The sequence below is a fragment of the Esox lucius genome, chromosome 5 (assembly GCF_011004845.1).
Source record: "Esox lucius isolate fEsoLuc1 chromosome 5, fEsoLuc1.pri, whole genome shotgun sequence".
Lineage (NCBI taxonomy): Eukaryota > Metazoa > Chordata > Actinopteri > Esociformes > Esocidae > Esox > Esox lucius.
In genome coordinates this window covers 34,051,795-34,077,053 of record NC_047573.1, presented here as the reverse complement: position 1 = coordinate 34,077,053, position 25,259 = coordinate 34,051,795, and the positions used below count along the sequence as shown (strand labels likewise).

The 25,259-nt window shown below is 41.6% G+C and overlaps 1 protein-coding gene and 2 long non-coding RNA genes across 3 annotated transcripts; 2 read left to right on the top strand and 1 right to left on the bottom strand.

The window, feature by feature from the left end:
* Nucleotides 1-596: 596 nt before the first annotated feature.
* On the bottom strand, nucleotides 597-13,956 carry LOC114839331. The gene is made up of 3 exons (XR_003781826.1): nucleotides 13,891-13,956; nucleotides 881-952; nucleotides 597-688 (listed from the first exon to the last, which is right to left on the bottom strand). It is a non-coding gene; the product is annotated as an uncharacterized LOC114839331 (long non-coding RNA).
* LOC109615156 lies at nucleotides 2,744-5,074 on the top strand. Its single transcript, XR_004575737.1, has 4 exons — nucleotides 2,744-3,238; nucleotides 4,150-4,192; nucleotides 4,332-4,374; nucleotides 4,811-5,074. It is a non-coding gene; the product is annotated as an uncharacterized LOC109615156 (long non-coding RNA).
* A 377-nt stretch (nucleotides 13,957-14,333) lies between the features above and the next one.
* vkorc1 (vitamin K epoxide reductase complex, subunit 1) lies at nucleotides 14,334-21,114 on the top strand. The gene is made up of 3 exons (XM_034292055.1): nucleotides 14,334-14,726; nucleotides 15,849-15,958; nucleotides 18,941-21,114. The coding sequence occupies exons 1-3, from the start codon at nucleotides 14,536-14,538 to the stop codon at nucleotides 19,150-19,152; spliced, it is 513 nt and encodes a 170-aa protein (XP_034147946.1). The 5' UTR covers nucleotides 14,334-14,535; the 3' UTR covers nucleotides 19,153-21,114.
* Nucleotides 21,115-25,259: the final 4,145 nt, after the last annotated feature.

Here is a 25,259-nt window from a genome sequence, read left to right as displayed (position 1 = left end):
AAGTAAAATTTTTGTGTCTGTAATTATTATTACTGCCCATCAGGAGACAGTGGTTATCCACTAAAGACGTGGCTGTTAACCCCCCTCACCAACCCACAAACTGACCGAGAGCGCAGATACAATGATGCCCATTCTCGGACTCGGTCAGTTGTGGAGCGGGCGATTGGGCAGCTGAAATGTCGGTGGCGCTGCCTTGACAGGACCGGGGGGATGCTGTTATACCGCCCTGACAAGGTTTGCCGCATCATACTGGCCTGTGGAGTGGTGCACAATGTCGCGCACAGGCATGGCATACCCCTTGGTGAGGTGGGGGCACCGCCAGATGACCCTGACCCAGGACCAGTATATGTGCAGCACAATCAACAAGCCATTCAGGCCCGTCAACGTGTAATTGCGACAATATAAATGGTACTCAGACACAAAGTTCATTTTTTGACCAATTCTTTTAATGAATGGCTTATTTCTGTGAGTGTGTCAGTGACATTTTTAAGGTGACTGTTCATTTCTTCAATGGCCCTAACAATTTCCTGTTGTGACTCCAGAACAGCATGCATCAAGACACGGCCAGATGGATGGGCTTCAGCACTGGGGGGAACATTAGAGACACGGGAGACGCTGGACTGAATGGGCTCTGACTGCTCAGGTGGTGCGGACTCTGAGTGCGTGCCAGTGGACGTTCCTGCGGTTCCTAAGTCCAAATACACAAAGGCACATCTTAACAGTAATTTGAGTCTGTTCCTTATTAATGGGTACACGCATTTGCAATAAAAGCAGTGGATACGTAAAATCTCTGGTGTACTTTTTGCTATATTGCATGCATTTTAAAATTAAATGGTGGCTGGCTATATATATCAAAGTTAAGGAAATAAATTTGAGTCACCTTGCTGGCAGTCCTGTAGTATATCCGAGTCTCCTACATCAGCGGATACGATTCCAGAGATTAACGTGTCTCCTACAATAGAGGCAACCCTCTGATCAAAGGGTGCAAGTTCATCGGTCCCTGTACCACCGCCTGTTCTGCCCACACTTTGTCGGTGCGCAGCGGTTCTCCGCTTAACTTCCACCTTTATGTCTGACCATTTCTTCTTCAGTTCATTTACGGTGCGACTCTCAGATCCCACCGCGTTGACGGCATCAGACAAACTCGCCCACTCTTTTTTCTTTCTTTTGTTATTAATTCCAGAGGACAGATTTCCAAATAAAATATATTTTCTTGTTTCTACCTCTGATAGTAGCACCTCTAAATCGTTTTCAGTGAAATTTCGTTTCTTGCTTGCTTTAGCCATGTTGTTGCAGGTTTCTTTTGCCAAATTGGACTAATTACCATATTTAAATTAATTTAATTGAGGGAGGAGACAGGGTGTGGTGTGGTGCTCGTGCGCTCAATTTCGCGTTAATTGGGATGTACAAAGAGAATGTATGTGGAATGCTGCGTACGCAGAGATTCATACATCAGATTTTTTTGGTGCGTACGCACATTTATAGCTTTGTCCGTAGGCAATGTTTTAGTATGTATTCAACGCAAGTCTTTGTACATGAGGCCCCAGGTTGTCAACCCATCCACCACTCGTGTTTGTTGTAGCTCACAACATCTTGTCAAGTCTAAGTGTGGAATGGGGGCTAGTTTTTGTTTCGTGAGAATTGTTCCCAAATAAGTCTGCTATTGAACAAGACTGTGTGTGGGCACTATACTTGAGCTAAATGGCTAAGAGACCTCTGCAATGTAAGCCACTCCCTCTCTTGTTATAGCAGGTGAAAAGTACCCAAAAGCGAAATGTAATAATGCAATGTCTTTAATAATGAAAGAGTAACAGTCCAGGTGAACAGAAATCCTCTTCTATAAATAACAAACAGAAACTGCCGTTGATACGGGCGTTAGGCGAACTACAGAGATATTTCAGAAACAGAAGCAGGGTACAGCAAAAGGTCCAGGTCTAGCGGCATATACTCCAGCAGGGGCTAGCTCAATTTGCGGCATCGGCAGGTCGCAGCGGCATTTCCGGTGGCAGGTTGAGATGCCACGGCATCTTCCCCGTTAGCAGTGGCATTTCCGGTGGCAGGTTGAGTTAGCAGTGGCATTTTTGGTGGCATGTTGAGTTAGCAGTGGCATTTTTAGTGGCATGTTGAGTTAGCAGTGGCATTTTTAGTGGCAGGTTGTTAGCAGTGGCATGTTGAGATGCCACGGCATCTTCCCCGTTAGCAGTGGCATTTTTAGTGGCATGTTGAGTTAGCAGTGGCATTTTTAATGGCAGGTTGAGTTAACAGTGGCATTTTAGGGGCATGTTGAGATGCCATGGCATCTTCCCCGTTAGCAGTGGCATTTATAGTGGCAGGTTGAGATGCCAACGATTTTTCCTGAGATGCCACGGCATCTTTCGCCGTTTATATGGTATTTCTGGTGGCAGCCTGAGATGCCACAAATTTACTAGACCGATTATGGGGTAGAACAGTGGCAAACAAGGGCTGTGTCCGAAATCACCCACTACTCAACATATACAACCAAACCAGTAGCCTGTCGTAATGTAGAGGAAAGAGCATATCCGACTGCAACTGCTGGTGTTTGTAGCATTTGCTAGTGAGATACCTTATAGTTTATAATTGTTAACATTTGCCAATATTACACTTGGTAGCATTTCCATGACCCTATTTCTTCATTTTTTTCAATGTTTCTTTGATTATTTATAATATTTTATTTGTATTACAGTCTGTTATGTTGCAGTGCTAAGGAAAGGAATTGGTGGTAGCCTATGTTTATTTTTTTATTTAAAATACAGACAGTAAGACAAAAAAATATTCTTAGCCTTTACCCACATATCAGCAGCTAGTTTGCTAGTTACATGTCCATTGAATCCAGTGTAACATTTAATCTAAGTTCAATGTTTCGAAATGAAAAAAACACTGAGCCATTTTCTGCAATGCTTTTGTCTTAAACAGAGACAACATCCTGGAGGCTGTTAAAGCAGAAGACCTTATGACAGATGAAGAGATCACGGTAAAAACAAGGTTACAATGTACAAGGTTTTTAGTATGAGGTGGCATTCACAACTTTTACAAGGCTGGTAAAAACTGAATCAACTTCTAAAAATACTTTTATATTATACTATTATAGGATCTGGAGAAAAACCTGCTAAGTGGGCATGTTCTGTCTAACAAAATGTATCTGTGGAAACACAAAGGATTTGATCCTCTCCTCAGAAAACATTACAGCAAACATGTGACTTTATTCAATGACATGAAGGTATGTAGACTGTTCTCTTTTGGTCTTATTTGTGGACAGAACTCCTGGTCTTCAATTGCAATCACAATAGTATGTGACTGGAAAATACATTGAAGTCATGGATCTTTAGAGATATATTCCATATCACAATGAAAATGTTTAGCATATTAACTATTTGTATTTGAAAGACCAAATTTATAAGAACCTTATATAAGGACAACATGACGAAGAAAGCTATAGTAACCGAGCACATTAACTATTTTGATTTTGAAACTAATATCCTGTCATTTTTGGGAAGGAAACCTTTTTAGTCAGATGAATGCTGGTTATACAGGGAAGGATTGACATTACTTTTCAGGCAGAGGAGGGGGTACGGGAGTAATGAATAATTAATATGTTGCCTTGACTGTGCAACATTTTACAATTTTCTTTGTTAACCCTTCTTAATATCCCCTGTCAAATTTTTTTCATGCTTTTTACTTACCACAGACAGACGAGGTTTATCCAGAGACTGGAAAAAATACTGACAGTACCTGGAACTGTAGCTGAGAAGCAGCTATTCATAACAGAGGTCATTTTGCCAGAGGTAAAATAATGAGGATATGTAATGTTTACAAATAATACAACTACATTTACAGGAAAACGAATTACTGAGTAAGTTATGCCATACAACAAGTGTCACTCGATTTTGGATAATTTGGAGAACATAATTTCCAGAATACATACCACAACAAGAAAAATAGAATCATGACTTTTTGCTAATAGTTGTTAAAATCAAAACTGAAGTACTTGAGTATGACTATTAATTTTAGTGAGTACATAAATGTACAGTATACAAGACGAAATACTTTAATGGGTTTGAAGTTGATAATTTCTGACATGCTTATTATTAAAAATAATTAAATCTTTTGTTACATGTCGTTACCAAGCAGAATCTGTGCTTCTAACCACCACACCTTCAAAGAAAAAGAAAGGGTAGGCTAGAGGATGTTCTTTCCGATGTTGGTGTGCAATTCAATATGAAACATCACTTAATGCATTATGCTTGCTGTGGCATATTAGCAGGTGATGTTTTACATAAATCACATTTACAGATTATTTCCTTTTTCCCCAGAGCTGCAAGAAAGGCAGCTGAAGAAACCGAGACCACCGAAGAGGTAAAACCATTTGTCAACTCCCAGGACAGTTATCTTGTCAAAATTGGCAATCTGTAATATATTAATAAGTGTGTATGTGTTGCAGTCAGAGAGACAAGTGTTGTTGGTTGCTTGACCATAGAATACAGCATTGCTTACGGTGACAGGAAGCTTTTTTGTTTTGTTTGATGTGTATTTAAGATGCTCTGGATACAGATTAGTTGCATTACCATTTATTCTTTTTTTAAATTTTCATGTACAATTAAGACAATTATGAATATATACTGACATTTAGTTTAGAGGGTTTTAGATGGAACCCACAGTGTTAATAAATACAGCATTTGTTGGTACAATTTATTTTAATGTTTCATTCAGATGTACTGTAAATGCTCTATAAGTCTGAAGTCTTCACTTGGGAAAAACATAAATTATCAATAACAGACTTTTTTAACTGCAGGAAACCCTTCTTATCCTACATAGCCTGGCTGCAGCTGACTGGTGCGATAAGGCAACATTCAATGGAGGACTGAAACTCCCTGCTGCCCTTTTTATGGACAGAGAAGAAAGAAAAGAAGCCATCCAGGAGATGGACCCCTGGGATGGGGAACTGGATGAGGATTCTCCAGCAGAACTTTTTACATTCGTTTTTGAAAGAAAAAAGGACTACGACAACTTCTGGGAAGAATGTGTTGATAAAAACAATTACAGACTGTTTACAAGATTTGAGGATTGTTAAAATATTTTTATATTGTGTTATATTAAAGAGTTTTGTTCCTAAATACAGCCTAGTAATTAATACCAAGACCTTTGCACATGGTTTTAAATTAGAGTCCTGTGAAGCACAGATATGTATAAATATCACCTAGTATAGTAAGCTAAAAATGTTGAGTTTAAGTCAATAATTTTGGATAGGTAATCTTTTACAAAAGGGGGCCAGGGGGCCAGTGGCAATTGCCACAAACATTGGCAGGTGCTTTGCCAAGTGTAAGCCTATAGCCAAAATATTGTTCCAGTAATGTAATCATGCTTTAAACTACAGTCTTTTATTTGAGTGAGTAAAGTATTTTGTCATTGCATTTTAAATTAAAAAATAAACATAGGCTACCACCAATTTCTTTCCTTAGCACTGCAACATTACAGACTGTAATACAAATAAAATATTATAAATAATCAAAGAAACGTTGAAAAAAAATGAAGAAATAGGGTCATGGAAATATTGTGTAATATTGGCAAATGTTAACAATTATAAACTATAAGGTATCTCACTAGCAAATGTTACAAACACCAGCAGTTGCAGTCGGATATGCTCTTTCCTCTACAGTACGACATGCTACTGGTTTGGTTGTATATGTTGAGCAGTGGGTGATTTCGTACACAGCCCTTGTTTGCCACCGTTCTACCCCATAATCGGTCTAGTAAATTTGTGGCATCTCAGACGGCCATCCGAAAATCCCATATGAACGGCAAAAGATGCCGTGGCATCTCAGGAAAAATAGTTGGCATCTAAACCTGCCACCGGCATCTCAACATGCCACTAAAATGCCACTGTTAACACAACCTGCCACTATAAATGCCACTGCTAACGGGGAAGATGCCGTGGCATCTCAACATGCCACTAAAAATGCCACTGCTAACAACATGCCACTACAAATGCCACTGCTAACTCAACCTGCCACTATAAATGCCACTGCTAACGGGGAAGATGCCGTGGCATCTCAACATGCCGCTAAAAATGCCACTGCTAACTCAACCTGCCACCGGAAATGCCACTGCTAACGGGGAAGATGCCGTGGCATCTCAACCTGCCACCGGAAATGCCACTGCGAGCTGCCGATGCCGGAAATTGAGCTAGCTGTCACTCATATAGTCTCCGGTTTCACAGGATACAGCAGATCCAAACAGGACTCAGGCAGGAAGGGAAACAAACAGGTGAAAGGGAGCGCCTCTTGCATGGAAAACTTACGGAATAATCTGGCAAAGAAGCAGGGAAAAGGAGAGCTAGAAGTAGCAAACACAATCGGAGGGGGGGGGGGGAGAACAGGTGTGGGAGAATTAGCACGATCGCTGGTTGCAACAAGAAACAGCTGAGGGTGAATGAAAGTGCCTGTGGTTGTGTGTGTGCGCGTGTGTGCGCGTGTTTAAGAGCGAGTGTGGCCAGAAGAGGGAGAAAGAAGGATACCAGAACCATGACATCTCTCACACACACCCCCACTCTCACTCAATCACATTCTTAGCCTCTCTCCCACACTCACACAAAAGTTGGAATGTTTTTGGCAGAGACTTTTGAACTTTTTTGGAATACCTGTTCTGTAGTATCCTTGATTCTAGTATTTTCTATTGGAGTTTAAGTAAATGTTCTTACTACCCTATTAATGTGTGTTTACTCAATACCTGTACAGTTGTGCTCAAAAAATTGCATACCCTTGGAGAATTGTAAAGTACACATGAGTGAGCAGGCAAAACACATCTTTTATTTCTTATGGGATTCACATTCAACTGTAGGTCATAACAGAATGGCACAATCATAAAACAAAACATGGCAACAAAGAAACACCTGTTCAAAAGTATTCCTACCCTTATTTCTTATTAATAGTGTATATTGCCCCCTTTAATATCAATGACAGTATGCAGTCTTTTGTAAAAAATACACTCACATAAAGGATTATTAGGAACACCTGTTCAATTTCTCATTAATGCAATTATCTAATCAACCAATCACATGGCAGTTGCTTCAATGCATTTAGGGGTGTGGTCCTGGTCAAGACAATCTCCTGAACTCCAAACTGAATGTCAGAATGGGAAAGAAAGGTGATTTTAGCAATTTTGAGCGTGGCATGGTTGTTGGTGCCAGACGGGCCGGTCTGAGTATTTCACAATCTGCTCAGTTACTGGGATTTTCATGCACAACCATTTCTAGGGTTTACAAAGAATGGTGTGAAAAGGGAAAAACATCCAGTATGCGGCAGTCCTGTGGGTGAAAATACCTTGTTGATGCTAGAGGTCAGAGGAGAATGGGCCGACTGATTCAAGCTGATAGAAGAGCAACTTTGACTGAAATAACCACTCGTTACAACCGAGGTATGCAGCAAAGCATTTGTGAAGCCACAACACGCACAACCTTGAGGCGGATGGGCTACAACAGCAGATGACCCCACCGGGTAACACTCATCTCCACTACAAAAAGGAAAAAGAGGCTACAATTTGCACGAGCTCACCAAAATTGGACAGTTGAAGACTGGAAGAATGTTGCCTGGTCTGATGAGTCTCGATTTCTGTTGAGACATTCAGATGGTAGAGTCAGAATTTGGCGTAAACAGAATGAGAACATGGATCCATCATGCCTTGTTACCACTGTGCAGGCTGCTGGTGGTGGTGTAATGGTGTGGGGGATGTTTTCTTGGCACACTTTAGGCCCCTTAGTGCCAATTGGGCATTGTTTAAATGCCACGGCCTACCTGAGCATTGTTTCTGACCATATCCATCCCTTTATGACCACCATGTACCCATCCTCTGATGGCTACTTCCAGCAGGATAATGCACCATGTCACAAAGCTCAAATAATTTCAAATTGGTTTCTTGAATATGACAATGAGTTCACTGTACTGAAATGGCCCCCACAGTCACCAGATCTCAACCCAATAGAGCATCTTTGGGATGTGGTGGAACGGGAGCTTCGTGCCCTGCATGTGCATCCCACAAATCTCCATTAACTGCAAGATGCTATCCTATCAATATGGGCCAACATTTCTAAAGAATGCTTTCAGCACCTTGTTGAATCAATGCCACGTAGAATTATGGCAGTTCTGAAGGCGAAAGGGGGTCAAACACAGTATTAGTATGGTGTTCCTAATAATCCTTTAGGTGAGTGTATATATAATTCTTGCAGCTGGTATAGCTGTCCATTCGTCTTGATAAAATGCCTCCAGGTCATGCAAAGTGTTTGGTCATCTTGCATAAACCGCATGTTTGAGATCTCCCCAGAGTGGCCCGATGATATTAAGGTCAGGAGACTGTGATGGCCACTCCAGAACCTTCACATTTTCCTGCTGTAACCACTGGAGGGTCAACTTGGCCTTGTGCTTAGGGTCATTGTCATGCTGGAAAAACCAAAAGCATCCCATGCGCAGCTTTCGTGCAGAAGAATGGAAATTGTCTGCCAGTATTTTCTGATAACATGCTGCATTCATCTTGCCATCAATTTTCACAAGATTCCCCGTGCCTTTAGAACTCACACACCCCCAAAACACCAGTGGGCCACCACCATGCTTCACAGTGGGATGGTATTCTGTTCACTATAGGCCTTGTTGACCCCTCACCAAACATAGCGCTTATGGTTGTGACCATAAGTGACCATTACCTTGTTACGCAGGTCTTTTGATAGTTATTTTCTGCTTCCCATGGCTCAGTATTTAGCCTGCTCGGTATGTAAACTTTTGATCAGGGCAATTTGGGTGATTTCTGTTATCATTATGATTTAAAAAGGTGCCAAACAACTATGTGATAATGAATGGCTTCATATGATCCATCCATCCATCTTCTTCCGCTTATCCGGGGCCGGGTCGCGGGGGCAGCAGTCTAAGCAGGGATGCCCAGACTTCCCTCTCCCCAGACACTTCCTCTAGCTCTTCCGGGGGGACACCGAGGCGTTCCCAGGCCAGCCGGGAGACATAGTCCCTCCAGCGTGTCCTAGGTCTTCCCCGGGGTCTCCTCTCGGTGGGACGGGACCGGAACACCTTCCCAGGAAGGCGTTCCGGAGGCATCCAAAAAAGATGCCCAAGCCACCTCAGCTGACCCCTCTCGATGTGGAGGAGCAGCGGCTCTACTCTGAGCTCCTCCCGGGTGACCGAGCTTCTCACCCTATCTCTAAGGGATCGCCCAGCCACCCTGCGGAGAAAGCTCATTTCGGCCGCCTGTATCCGGGATCTTGTCCTTTCGGTCATGACCCAAAGCTCATGACCATAGGTGAGAGTAGGAACGTAGATTGACTGGTAAATCGAGAGCTTCGCCTTGCGGCTCAGCTCTTTCTTCACCACGACAGACCGATACATCGACTGCATTACTGCAGAAGCTGCACCGATCTGTCTGTCAATCTCCCGTTCCATCCTTCCCTCACTCGTGAACAAGACCCCTAGATACTTAAACTCCTCCACTTGAGGCAGGCACTCTCCACCAACCTGATGTGGGCAAGCCACCCTTTTCCGACTGAGGACCATGGCCTCGGATTTGGAGGTACTGATTTTCATCCCAACCGCTTCACACTCGGCTGCAAACCGTCTCAGTGCATGCTGAAGGTCCTGGTTAGAAGTGGCCAACATGACAACATCATCTGCAAAGAGCAGAGACGAAATCGTGTGGTCCCCAAACCTGACACCCTCCGGCCCCTGGCTGCGCCTAGAAATTCTGTCCATAAAAATTACGAACAGAACCGGTGACAAAGGGCAGCCCTGCCGGAGTCCAACATGCACTGGGAACAAGTCTGACTTACTGCCGGCAATGCGGACCAAGCTCCTGCTTCGGTTGTACAGGGACCTGACAGCCCTTAGCAAAGGATCCAAGACCCCATATTCCCTAAGCACCCTCCACAAGATGCCGCGAGGGACACAGTCGAATGCCTTCTCCAAATCCACAAAACACATGTGGATTGGTTGGGGAAACTCCCATGAACCCTCCAACACCCCGTAGAGGGTATAGAGCTGGTCCAGTGTTCCACGGCCCGGACGAAAACCAAACTGTTCCTCTTGAATCCGAGGTTCTACTATCGGCCGTATTCTCCTCTCCAGAACTCTGGCATAGACTTTCCCGGGGAGGCTGAGAAGTGTGATTCTCCTATAGTTGGAACACACCCTCTGGTCCCCCTTCTTAAAAAGAGGGACCACCAACCCGGTCTGCCATCCCAGAGGCACTGTCCCCGACTGCCACGCGATGTTGTACAGGTGTGTCAACCAAGACAGCCCCACAACATCCAGAGACTTGAGGTACTCAGGGCGGATCTCATCCACCCCCGGTGCCTTGCCACCGAGGAGTATCTTGACCACCTCTGTGACTTCAGCCCGGGTGATGGACGAGTCCACCTCTGAGCCCTCATCCTCTGCTTCCTCAATGGAAGACGTGTCAGCGGGATTGAGGAGATCGTCGAAGTACTCCTTCCACCGCCTGACGACATCCTCAGTTGAGGTCAACAGCTGCCCACCTCTACTGTAAACAGCGTTGGTAGGGCACTGTTTCCCTCTCCTGAGGCGCCGGATGGTTTGCCAGAATCTGTTCGAGGCCAGCCGATAGTCCTTCTCCATGGCCTCACCGAACTCCTCCCAGGCCCGAGTTTTTGCCTCCACAACCACCCGGGCTGCAGCCCGCTTGGCCTTTCGGTACCCGTAAGCTGCCTCAGGAGTCCCACAAGCCAACCAGGCCTGATAGGACTCCTTCTTCAGCTTGACGGCATCCCTTACTTCCGGTGTCCACCACCGGGTTCGGGGATTGCGCCTCGACAGGCACCGGAGACCTTACGGCCACAGCTCCGAGCAGCTGCTTCGACAATGGCGGTGGAGAACATGGTCCACTCGGACTCAATATCTCCAACCTTCCTCGGGATCCAGTCGAAGCTCTGCCGGAGGTGGGAGTTAAAGATCTCTCTGACAGGAGACTCGGCCAGACGTTCCCAGCAGACCCTTACAGTACGCTTGGGCCTGCCGAGTCTGTCCAGCTTGAGACGACAACAAATTCGATCATCGACCTGCGGCCTAGGGTGTCCTGGTGCCACGTGCACTGATGGACACCCTTATGCTTGAACATGGTGTTCGTTATGGACAAACTGTGACTAGCACAGAAGTCCAATAACTGAACACTGCTCGGGTTCAGATCAGGGGGGCCGTTCCTCCCAATCACGCCCCTCCAGGTGTCACTGTCGTTGCCCACGTGGGCGTTGAAGTCCCCCAGTAGAACAATAGAGTCCCCAGTCGGAGCACTTTCCAGCACCCCTCCCAGAGACTCCAAGAAGGTCGGGTACTCTGCACTGCCGTTCGGCCCGTAGGCACAAACAACAGTGAGAGACCTATCCCCGACCCGTAGGCGCAGGGAAACGACCCTCTCGTTCACCGGGGTAAACTCCAACACATGGCGGCAGAGCTGGGGAGCTACAAGCAAACCAGCCCGCCGCCTCTCACCATGGGCAACTCCAGAGTGGTGAAGAGTCCATCCTCTCTCAAGGAGTGTGGTTCCAGAGCCCAAGCCGTGCATAGAGGTGATCCCGACTACCTCTAATCGGAACCTCTCAACCTCACGCACTAACTCAGGCTCCTTCCCCGCCAGCGAGGTGACATTCCACGTCCCTAGAGCCAGTTTCCGTGTCCAGAGATCGGGTTGTCTAGGCCCCTGCCTTCGACTGCCGCCCGATCCTCTTCGCACCGGCCCCTTATGGTCCCTCCTGTGGGTGGTGAGCCCACGGGAGGGCGGCCCCACGTCGCCCGTTCGGGCTGAGCCCGGCCGGGCCCCATGGGGGAAGGCCCGGCCACCAGGCGCTCGCATACGAGCCCCAACCCCGGGCCTGGCTCCAGGGTGGGGCCCCGGCTGCGCCATACCGGGCGACTTCACGGTACTCAAAATGTTATTCTTCATTAAGTTTTTCATTAAGTTTTGAACCGCTCTTAGTCTGACCCGTCGCCTAAGACCTGTTTGCCTTGGGAGACCCTACCAGGGGCATATAGCCCCAGACAACATAGCTCCTAGGGTCACTCGGGTACTCAAACCCCTCCACCACGTTAAGGTGGCAGTTCTTCATATGATCACTATCCTTAAATAAAAGACAGTTTATTTTTTTTGCATGATCAGTCATATTTTCAAAATCAATGTCAAAATATCCCAATTTCTGCCAGGGTAGGCAAACTTATAAGCACAACTTGATAACCACTAACGTTAGCAAGATGCTCAAGACTCATACTGAATGAACCAAATGCAGCTGTGCAAGTCAACAACATACCATTATCTAGTCAGTCACGCCGTGGGGTTAGATTAGGGTTGCCACCTTCAATGTGGAAAAAGAAGGGATAAACTATTTGGTATATTTGGAAGAAGCAAGAACCCACCCTCCAGGAAGGATGGGGTGGCATAGTTTTGTCTGTTGTTGCTCCAATGCTCTGGAATCAACCCACTCTCTCCCTTCTGCGTACATATAACACAGGTTCACACCTGGAATATTCTCCCATCCCACATTAAGTCCCGTTCCACCATTGCAATTTTAAATCAAATTTAAAAACCCATGTTTTTTTCTTGCCTTTATTTCAGTCTGAGGTTGTCCCTTGGTTTTTTTCAAGTCCAAGTTATTTTTAACATGCTTTTACTGTGTTTTCATCTGTTGTTAGTTTTATTCTATTTCTCTTAACTTCTTATTGTATTACTTTGATTTGATTTTACATAATTTAATTTTCTTAACTGTTTTCCATTTTAGTCTTGCCCCCTATGTATTATTTGTACTATTGTATTATATTTAAGTATTGTTGCCTTTATGTATTATTCCTTTAATCATGTAGACAGACCAGGCGTCTTAAGGGCATTGCCCCCCAGCAAGAATTCTTTGCACCCCACAAATAGTTTGGGTAAGATGCTTCCCAATACTGTACTTCAATAATTACTGCTGGGAATGTATGCTAGCTCTCTCGCCTTCATCTGCAAAAGCGATCAAAGATGTGCTTTAAGTAATGTGATCACAAAGCTATAAAGAATGTCTAACTACTGCAGTTACTAAAGCTTTCAAACTTGATTGACAGCTGTGTATTTTGCTAGTGTATAGCCTCATGTAAAAATGATTTGCTTTCCCGTCCGTCGTGCTTTAGCTACTATTCTATGTTGATAGTAGTACAAACGTGACCGTCCATGGAAATCAATTGCTCGTCCAAAATGTTTGTTTTAGCGCCAACATGTATACCTTTTTTGAGGCAGATGTTAATACATCTGCCTCGACTGTAAAGCACTTTGGGTCAACTCCTGTTGTTTTTAAATGTGCTATATTAATAACAGTGACTTGACTTTCCACCAAGTGGGATATTGGTTACAATTTTCTCACAAAAACACACACAGCTCGTGGGTGCGGTGGGTCGTATCATTTGCTTACAGAACTGTCAATTTATCTGGGAGAACCGCACTGCTGATGTTACCGTGGGTCTGAGTCTCCGTAACCAGGGCAACGATGACGTTGAGTGACAGACAACTCGCCTGTCATTCTGATTTAATACTTCTCTGCAATGTTTCATGAAACTCAATTGGTTTTATTATTTCTCGTGTAAATCCAAACTTGTGAAAACGTAAAAGTACGGGACAAATCGCGTCCCGTATTGATTCTATAGGGACAGTGTATTTTATTTTTCATTACGGGACGAGTATTATACTGGACGGGTGAAAACCCTAGGTTCGATACCTTCATTACTTTATTTAATGGCTAGCTAGCCAACTTTGTAGGCTGGCATAACTAATGTGCTTAAGTTAGTGGCCTGAAGTCGAAAGCTCTGCGTTGTATTACCAATTGATACAAATAAACGTTATACTCACATTTGAGGAAAAACGTGTCCTAGCTACCTATAATCTCCAGTCCGGATATTCTAAGTCCCACCAAGCGAGCCCTCTGACTGAAACCACGTACACGAGAACTTGTCGACCGAAGGAAAATTTGTCAAAAATTTGTAATTACAAAATGCAGATCCATAGGAAAACTTGCACGAGTTGTAAATTTAAGTCAACATTTGAAAATGTTAAGCAACAGTTGTAAATGTTTGACAGATTAGTGATTTATTTGTGAAATATGTTTTTACATATTCACATATTTATATTTCTGAAACACGTTTACATATGTTTTATTTTATTTACAACACATTTTTTCACATTTACAAATCCTATTTTTATTTGTGAGTTTTGATGAATATACGCATCTAACTTCATAAAACCCCTTTAGCCAATTCCACGTGAAAAGCATTTGACGCCTGGGATATTTGTCGAAGAGGCATATGCTAGTGGGGCGAAGTCCTCATAGGAGTACACCATAGGGCATTCGATACCCGTTCAATTGGGCTGAAGGTTTAACATTGCCCAACGTACTGTTTTTCACTTTTTCTGGAGAGTGTGCCGTTAAATTTCGACTGTAGATCAACAGGGTTCTTGCAGTTTTCGGTATAGGACTACATCGTAAGACAATATAATATGGCATCGAATTGTGTTGGCGGTGGAGTTCCTAAATGGGAGACAAGAACACGTTTGTTTCTTTGCATTTTTGGTCTGGTTTTGTCATTTTACGCTCTGCACGTTGAAATTTCGCGAGAGAGGGACCCGGAGTATCGAGCAATGTGTGACTTAGGAGATTATGTGAGCTGCTCTAAAGTTTTCACCTCAAGGTAAAATAATAAATAAAGTATTTTATTTATGGATAATATGTTTTAGTTTTTTTTTTTAGCTTATTCCTCTCCTTCCACCCCTCCCCCATGCCACGTCAAGCCTTAGAAAGTCATGACTGCCCACCGTGTTTATTTTTCCTTTTAATTATTGTTTTATTGAAAATGTAAAGGAAAATATTAAAGAAATTAAACACTTTTTTACGACAAAGTAGTTTTATTATTCCCTATGTAGTGATGGGTGGTTTAGTCTTTGGTATGATTTTGAAATTCAAATTAGACAATCTTCATAAGAGAGAAACATTGCGTTATTCTCTTAACAAATATGTACTGTAACAACAATACAATTCTGGGACATGCGTAATTTAAAGATGCATTCCGCAATTCTTTGCCACTTTATACGAATGAATGTGGCGCTGTGGAGTCAAAGAGGCACACAATATTGCGTACTATGTTATGTACAGTATGTGTACATTTCTAACCGATGTGATAAAAACAACTCACTTTCAAACATGGATTTTCCGTGCTAACAGGGGTATGGCAGTGATTCTACTGATATATTATGCACATACAAACATATTAGACATTCATTCCAAAATGAGATATTTCAAAAGCAATTTTGTTCTTTGCAATAGTCCCAGACTACATCTTTAGCAAAAAAATGTAACATCTTATTTTCAGCTGTATTCATTGTATGTTGTTTACGAATATTTGCATAATCCATGAGTATAATCACTGTCATACCTCAGTCATGAAATTCCAAGTTTGAAAGCAAGAGGTTTTGATGACCTGGGGCACATTGGCATATACATGATATAGGACACAATTTCCAAGGACCATTTTCAACTCAAGTGTTACTCAACAACCAGTGGCCAAAAATTGGAGAATGCATTTTTAAAAGTCTTATGCATATGCCACATATTTCATGCTTGTATAATAGTCATTACCTATGCAGCATTTACACAAGCAGTCTGATTCTTATCTTATATGCAATTATTGGCAAAAGGTCTGATTGGTCAAAATACTAATATTGTGAAACAGATCAGAATTGTTCTGCCTGTTTAAATGCAGTCAGAATGCTTAACAAAGCACTATGTTTGTGTTTTGTTTATCTCTTTTTATCAGATGGGGACGTGGTTTTGGACTGTTGGAGTTCTTTATTGTTAAAGATAGTGCTCTGAATCAACCCAACAGTGTATTGGGAATCATTTTCTACACACTGCAACTGGCTCTGGGTAGGTCAATAATACAGTTTCCTAAGTTGCTGCAATCAGATCACAAAAATGTTAAGGCCAACAACAGTACAGTTCAACTGTTACATTGTCTTGTTAATAGCATGGCTTTTTGTAATTATTGCTTGATCGTATATACATTTCTGATGTGTATCCAATTATGACTACACTGATGAGCCAAAACATTATGACCTCCTGCCTAATACGCTGTTGATCTTCCGCATGCTGCCAAAACAGCGCCAACCTGCCAAGGCATGGACTCTACAAGACCCCTGAAGTTGTCCTGTGGTATCTGGCATCAATTCATTAGCAGCAGACCCTTCAAGTCCTTTACATTGCCGCCGTGGGTCGTACTTGTTGGTCCAGCACATTCAATAGATGCTCAATCGAGAATTTGGAGGCCTGGGCAACACTTTTGTACTGTTTATCATGTTCCTCAAATCATTCCCGAACAATGTGGGCAGTGTGGCAGTGGGCATTATCCTGCTGAAAGAGGCAACTGCCATCAGAGAATACCATTGCCATTGAATGGGCAGCACAGCACTGCACCACAAGAAGCTCATCCCCCCCCTTTTCACAATATTGCTTCCAGCGCCCCCTTCGTCGTCCCCTTAACGCCCCCTTGAGAAGTGCAGAAACCAGACTGAAGAGGCTCTTAGAGGTTGATTTTGGGAATGGTAGGTTTGGAGCTGTGCAGCAACAATTCTTTCAAGAGTTTTGGCCAGGAAGGAGAGGTTGGAAATGGGGCAGAGATTGTTAAGGATGGTGGTGTCTAGTCCAGGTTTCTTTTGGATGGGGGTGACAGCTGCAGCTTTATAGCAGGAGGGGACAATGCCGTTGGTGAGGGAGAGGTTGGCGATGCTTGTGATGAAGGAACAGAGAGCAGGTATAAAGGCTTTAATCAGGACTGTGGGAAGAGGATCCAGAGAGCAGGTAGTATTTTTGGATATCATAAGTTTAGTCATGTAAGGGGAGTCAATGAGAAATACTGCAATAAAGAGTTGGCAAGTTGAGTAGAGGGGCTAGCATGTTTCATTGCATGGCTGAATTAGTAGAGTACAGAGTCCGGGAGTTCATATTGGAGCTAATGATTATGTTTGAGATGTAGGAGGAACTGGTAGCACTGAGGGCATCTCTGTAAACTGAAAGCTTGTAGGCTTCTGCGTGAGCATTGAGCCCCGATTTTCTCGCCTGGCATTTAGGGCAATGGTAATGGGCTGCTGTACGCCCATGTAGATATTCCATTAATGTTCCATTAAGTTGCTCAGGTCTTTACTCGTGGCCATTTCTCTTGCATCCAAGAGAAATGGATGAAAATCAAATCTATCCAGACCTTGACATGTGCCATTGTTAGGAGATTATCAACATTATTCGCTTCACCTGTGAGTGGTCATAATGTTTTGGCTCATCATTGTATGTAGTCGGGCTGTGGTCAGTTTCACAGTTGTTGAAAGGAAATTTTCGAATTCACTCCTGAAGTTGAGAATTCTACTCTTTTGGTTATCAGAATAAATTGGAAATCAAAAATAGTGATATTTGGAATTTAATTGGATTTCCATATTGTACTTTTGCCACAATATTGAATGCACTAAGTAACAAAAAAAGGGGTTAATTAACAACTTGTATTTCTAAATGTTCAGTATAGCTAGGCATTCTGAACATTTACACACCATTCAAAAGTTTGGGATTACTTAGAAATGCCCTTGTTTAAAAAAAAAAATAATTCTGTTAAAATATCATCACATTGATTGAATATACGGTGTTGACATTGTTTTCCAGCTTCAATAAATATTGAAGCTGGAAATGGTAGATTTTTTATGGAATATCTACATAGGCATACAGCGGCCCATTATCAACAACCTTCACTCATGTGTTTCAATGGCACGTTGTGTTTGCTAATTCAAGTTTATCATTTTAAAAGGCTAATTGAACATTATAAAACCCTTTTGCAATTATGTTAGCACAGCTGCAAACAGTTGTGCTGATTAAAGAATCAATAAAACTGGCCTTCAAGTTGCTAATCTGGAGAATCAGCAATTGCACATTCGGTTATAAGCTCAAAATGGCCAGAAACAAAGAACTTTCTTCGGAAACTCAACAGTCTATTCTTGTTCTGAGAAATGAAGGCTATTTCTTATGAGAAACTGCCAAAAAACTGAAAATCTCGTATAACACTGTGTACTTCTCCCTTCAAATGAAGCACAAACAGGCTCTAATCAGAATGTAAAGAGGAGTGGGAGGCCCCAGATAAAAGGACAAATACAGTAGTGTCTAGTTTGAGAAACATTTCACAGGGCCTCAACTGGCAGCTTTATGAAATAGTACCTGCAAAAGACCTGTCTCAACGTCAACAGTGAAGTGGCGACTCCGGGATGCTGTTGAAAAGAGCAAGCCATATTTCAGAGTGGCCAGTAAAAAGAAAAGGTTAATATTGGCAAAATATAAGACACTGGACAGAGGAAGATTAGAAAATAGTATTATGGACAGACAAATCTAAGTTTGAAGTGTAGTCTAAATGAAAAGATGCTGGAGGAGTGCTTGATGCCATCTGTCAAGCATCGTGCAAGAAATCTGATGGTCTGGGAGTACTTTGGTAGTGGTGAAGTGGGAGACTAGTACAGGATAAAAGGGATCTTGAAGAAGGCTACCACTCCCTTTTGCAACGCCAAGCCATACCTTTTAGACGGCGCTCGATAGGAGCCAATTTCCTCCTACAACAAGACAATGACCCAAAGCACAGCTCCAACAGTGAATTTATCTCAACCCTATTGAGCTGTTGTGGGAACCGCTTGACCATTTGGTACGTACGAAGTGCCCATCCAGCCAATCCAACTTGTGGCAGGCGACTCTGGAAGCATGGAGTGAAATCTCTTCAGATTACCTCAACAAGGTCTGCAGGGCTGTAATTGCTACAAATGGAGGATTATTTGACAAATGTCATGGGGGCCCAACACAGTTAACATTCACTGTCTCTTTTGCTTGCAGGTCAGTCTGTATCCAGTAGGTCAGCATTTCTCCTGGTCTGTTCCTCCTGGGTATCTGTGGCTGGCTCACTATACCTGGCCTGCGTGCTTGCCTTTATTCTGGGTGATTTCTGTATGGTCTGTGTCTCAACCTATGTTGTCAACTTCTTGCTGCTCTTTACCAATCTGAAAAGAAGGACTGGACTGCAAGCAATCAAGGAAAAGACTGGCTGAGAGACAATCTTTGTGTCCATTGCAGTAGTCTTAAGTGATGATTTTCATTGCTAGTGATTTTTTTCGCATTCACATTCTTGAGTTGACTGTATACTGTACATAAAATACGCCATTAAGTAGCCACTAACATTCTGAAAATCCCCTCAATAGTTTTTTTCTCTAATTGTTGGCCTCAGTCAGAAACAAACCCATCATTCTTGGGTGCTATATGAAATATTTGATGGCCTTGTGTTTAAGGCATCTGACCAATAACTGAAAGGATACTACCTGTTGACGTTTACATTTTTAGTTATTAAGCAGATGCTTTTATCTAGAGCGACTTCCATGACCTATTTGGATTAAGTGTCTTGCTCAAGAGCACAACAAGAGATTTTTCACCAAAGCGTATCAGGATATTAAACCAGAAACCTTTCAATTACTGGCCCTTTACACTCTTGGTCATCTGCCACTCCAGATTCAAACCCTAAGCCGGGAATGCAAAATATATTTTATTTGTCCCTGACCAAGGAATCATAATTGCTCCCAGGTCATTACTGTAAATGAGAATATGTTGTCAATCAAATTCACTGGTAAAATAAGAACAGAAAAAGTGCTATATGCTAGCAATACGACCAACTGAGCCACATAAAACAAGCTTGAATGTTGTCAAATTAAATAACTGAACAAAATAATCGCCCAATCAATCCTTCCATATATTTCAGCTTTTTTGGTTTTACCTGTCAGCCTAACCTTATCAGATTAAGGTGGTCAACAATGTACAAAGATCATGTCAGCCTCTAGAGCAGGGGTACTCAACTCTTACATATCCTACGAGATCTGATTCCTGCTGATTTTCTATTCTACCTCATCATTAATTGCACCTACCTGGTGCCTCAGGTCTAAATAAGTTCCTGATTCAATGAAAAAACAGAGTGGAACTGGTTTTGAGGTCCAGAGTTGAGTTTGAGGCTTTTAGGGTATGATAGGCTTTATTGCTTAAGAAAAATGCAAACATAACCGACACAAAAGCAAACAAGCAAGACAGATGACTGGGAGAACATCCTAGTATGTAGTCTTTACAAAAAGCATAATTCGTTTTTTGCGTCATTTTGTGCTTTGGAATGATTGGCAACAGAAATTGCTATTTAACATATTACAAAAGCTGAATTGCTAAAAAGTTTCAATGGACAACATACCATATTTATCCTAAATTCCAGATTTTGCACTGTAACCATTACTGCAGACACAGAGTTGCTTGTATGTAACAGGAATGTTCAACAAGATCTTTCTCAACATTGGGAGGATACTTCCCAGATATGACTCTGTGGTTTCTCACAAATAATTGAATTGTGAATTATAAAATAATCACACAGGCATATTGATGTTGATGTACTATATGTTCATGTATGTTGAGCAAGACAAATCTCTGTTGTCTATTGCTATCTGTTTAATTTCAAATCACTATGACCCTGCCTCTATGTCTAAGCCTTCATAAGATTCAATGACAATTAGTGTACCAAGCTATGAATATGTCCTATGACCTCCTTGGCCAAAGAAGAGCAAAACCAAAGTCAACATATTTTTACAATAAGAATAGGGAGGGTATTTTCCAAATAAATTTACATCTGGAAAGGTATTGGTTTCATTGTTGCCACCTGTAATATTCTTTTGATCATCAAAATTAAGTTTTTCTAAGATATTTTGCTCAGTCATTGATGTTAATACACATACTTCACTAAACACACATTTGAAAATGATAATGATTATCTCTTCTGACCCCATCATTATCTTAAAACAAGCAAACGGTGAATTCATGAATATGCTCCACGAATACTGAAAAACTTAAATTCAGAGTTGGGTAAAAACAAGGATTATAAAAAAGTAGCAACTCTAATCCCTTACGTAACGAAAAAAATATTGTAATCGGATTACAGACACTTTAGAAAAAATTTATGATTACTTTTGGATTACTTAAATTGAAATAATTATGACACGTTGTATGTTTGTGTTTATTATTTAATGTTATAAAAACATTGTTATTTGAACCAAAATATGGATTGTGCGCCTCAGTTGTGTGTATGAACATCATGCACGCAAAGGTGGACACGCGCATAACCAGATTAGTGACGGAGGAAGCGCTAGTTTTTGGTTGGTTGGATGGCTGGTAAAAACAGAGTATATTTTCGATAATATTAGCAGAGTCATATAAAATGTTATTTAGTTATCTACTCTACGCATTATTCTCAGAACAATGATAAGCATTAGGCCTACCTGGTCTAATATCTTTTTCAAGTTTCAAGGTTTGTGAAATGCACCGAACAACACAGCCAGGACGAATTGCACCAAATAACTTTTACAGGAGTTGTTTAATAGATTAGGCAACTATTTGTTGGATAGCTGTTACATGGCGCTGACTTCAAGATAAAACATTATATGGAATTTACCATGACATTTGAGGAGAAATGTGTGTACTCTGCCAATGGGTGATTATTTGCATTTGATGAGGCCACATCAACTCTGTTCATATTCCGCACATACATGTGATTCTGCTTACTTTGTATCTCTGAAAATTGTGTTCATTGGTTATCGTTGGCTGCTGACGTCATTTACTTTAAGCTAAGAATGCAGGTTTATAATCACAGTTTATTTCTTTCATTTGCATTTTGAAAATTCATCACTGGTGGCCATGATAATCGCAGGTTACATTTGCATGGGTGAATCTTATTTCTATGCAGGTGTTCACGATTGCAAACGTGCATTTGCGTGCCGGGGGTTACTGCAACATTTGACAATGTTGGTTGTGGAGCAAATCATCAGACTACTGCAGATTTAGTTTGTGTGAAAAGCTACAGATATCTTAATTTTTATATACATCAATATCAATACCCTTTTCGAGTAATTGCCATTTATTTTTCAACAATAAATAAAACACAAATAACAGAACAAGCTTAAGCATCATTATATTTTGGGTTATGTTCGGATAAAAAGTCAGATTCTGGAAGATCAAGGTTTATTGGATTAATTGGAATGACTGAATATCTGACAGACATTAAGCATGTAATGTAGCCAAATTATATTGAAGTAAAAAGCAATGGTTTAGAAACCCATTTCCAAAGGCACTGTAGCCTACACAACATTCATTCATTCATCTTCTTCCGCCTCATCTGGGGCCGGGTCGCGGGGGCAGCAGTCTAAGCAGAGATGCCCAGACTTCCCTCTCCCCAGACACTTCCTCCAGCTCTTCCGGGGGGACACCGAGGCGTTCCCAGGCCAGCCGGGAGACATAGTCCCTCCAGCGTGTCCTAGGTCTTCCCCGGGGTCTCCTCCCAGTGGGACGGGACCGGAACACCTTCCCAGGAAGGTGTTCCGGAGGCATCCGAAACAGATGCCCAAGCCACCTCAGCTGACCCCTCTCAATGTGGAGGAGCAGTGGCTCTACTCCGAGCTCCTCCCGGGTGACCGAGCTTCTCACCCTATCTCTAAGGGATCGCCCAGCCACCCTGCGGAGAAAGCTCATTTCGGCCGCCTGTATCCGGGATCTTGTCCTTTCGGTCATGACCCAAAGCTCATGACCATAGGTGAGAGTAGGAACGTAGATTGACCGGTAAATCGAGAGCTTTGCCTTACGGCTCAGCTCTTTCTTCACCACGACAGAAGCTGCACCGATCCGTCTGTCAATCTCCCGTTCCATCCTTCCCTCACTCGTGAACAAGACCCCTAGATACTTAAACTCCTCCACTTGAGGCAAGCACTCTTCACCCCTACACAACACATAAGGTAAAATGTGAATTCCGTTTTTGGCCAGCTATGTAAACTCTAACATTGATTGATCCTGCAAAAGGTGTTCAGTTGGTTATAGGCTATTCCTAATTGTTTTCCAATGCCTCTTAATATGAAAGTAATCTACAAGTAATTCAAAGTAATCAGATTATGTTACTGAGATTGAGTAATCAAAAAGTAACATTACTGATTACAAATGTGGACAGGTAACTAATGGATTACATTTAAAAAAAGTAACCTACACAACGCTGGTTATATTTACCATACAATTAGGCTACATTTTTAAAATTTTGAGAAATTAAAACAAGTACCTAGTTACATTGTTTGGTGCTTTAAGTATTGTACTGCTCTGATAGTATCAGACTTTTGAAGTATCCATATTTATCTGATGCAGAAAATTGTATTATAATACCTTTGGAGGTAATCGTCCTGAAAACTATTGTAACATGCAAGTACATTCAGTTTGGCCTAACAAATATCTGTTGTTATTTGACACTCGGTGAGATAACATTTGGTACACATAATCAGGGTTGATTTTAATTTGTGTTAATGATGTTTCACATGGGGGAACTATAGGAAAGGTAAAACCATAGATGTCGCATTGCTTTCAACTGGGGATATATATTGAAGAAAATGTGCAATCTGGCTAATAGTAGCTTCAATGCTGAAACCTGCTAAATGGAATTATTTGATGTGCATGTCCACAACACTTGAAAGAACATTTCAGTTTGATCACAAGGTGGCGACTTAATAGCTACATGGCATTATCTCTTTATCTGTATCCCTCAGTGTAATTTACATTTAGCACACATAATCAGGGTAATAAACTAGCTAATGTATAAACAATGACTGACTTTGGCCTCATAGGGGCATCATTGGACAAGAAACATAATTCATGCATTATCTCGACAATCATTGAATAGATGGCGCACATGGATCTCTCAATGCACAAGTGGTGAAAGGCCAATAGTACCTGAATGCTGAAACATGCTCAACGCTGCTTGCAGCTTTAATTATTAGATAAAATGGCTTAAAGGTGCCCAATTCTTTATGGTAGTATAGGGCCAAGGGCCGCAACTTCTGGTGCAGTGGCAAGCATGTCGGTCTTATGGTGACGCTGTGACAAGCCTCCAGAGTTGCACTTTTTGCAAGCTCATCACGCTTGCAAAAAGTGCAGTGCCAAATAAATACTAAGAATGGCCACCAGGAGGCATCTGTAAGAACATCGACACCCACTTGAAAATTGGAGGAATATTGTCTACTATAATCCTATTCATGGATTGCTATGTTGCTGTGTTTGATTCCATGTTTATAGGTCTAAACACGTGAATCTCTTCCTTTTCATTAATTGTAATAATTTAAACCAAAATACAATTGACTGGGAATATAGCTGTTGATTACAACAATTAAGTTAACATTTATGTGGGCTAATTGTAGACTTTTACCAAGTACATTACTTATTGTGTCATTGATGCCACTTTTCTGCACTATTATTTCCTGAAGACTGCATCTGCTTTTATTAATAAAAACTTATTAAAAGAAATTACTTTTCCCACCATATTTCTTTGATTAAGTACAATATAAATATAATTCAGGTGTTTAACATAGCGTGTTTACATGAAGGAGGTTTAGATTGTTAAACAGGCAATAGGCTACATGTTAAACCCATCAATGTTTAATTAATATTTTCAGAGGTAAATAACATTTTTTTTTTCTAAAGTTTCTAATAAAATGGTGTTTGAACAGAACATATCATTTGTTTATTTACTGTACAGTGGCCTAAAGTCAACAAATTACTGTTAATTACTCCACTTTAACCCAATCAGTTAAGTAGGTATACAATGTAAGACAAACGGTAATTAGTCTCTAAATTGTTTTCTGTTTGTGAGTATAGAATTCTGATAATGTAACTACACCTATTTAGGAAAAGTAATTGAAGGAGGGTGTTCAAAATGGTATGTTCCAAATCAATTGCATTGACAAATACATAAAAGTTGCATCTGTATTTCAGTATGTTTAAATCAAGTTTAGAATAGTTTAGCAATGCCGCAATGCAGCCTAATTTCACATCATTATTATTTAATAGACAAGCAAAGTCTCTTATTTGTCTTATCAAAACAGCCAATATGGCATTAAAATTCGAGAACTCCGGCCATATAGATGAGCTACCGGACATGTGTTTTAAATAGCCATACTGTATAATAGCATGAACTTAAACAGCAATAAAACACAAATTATTTGTTCCAACACATGTTTTTTATTTAAATTAGTTAGCAAAATGAGCTATTCACAATCTTTGTGAGATTTGATTGATCTATTTTCGACCGACACTCAGCTGGACATTTGAA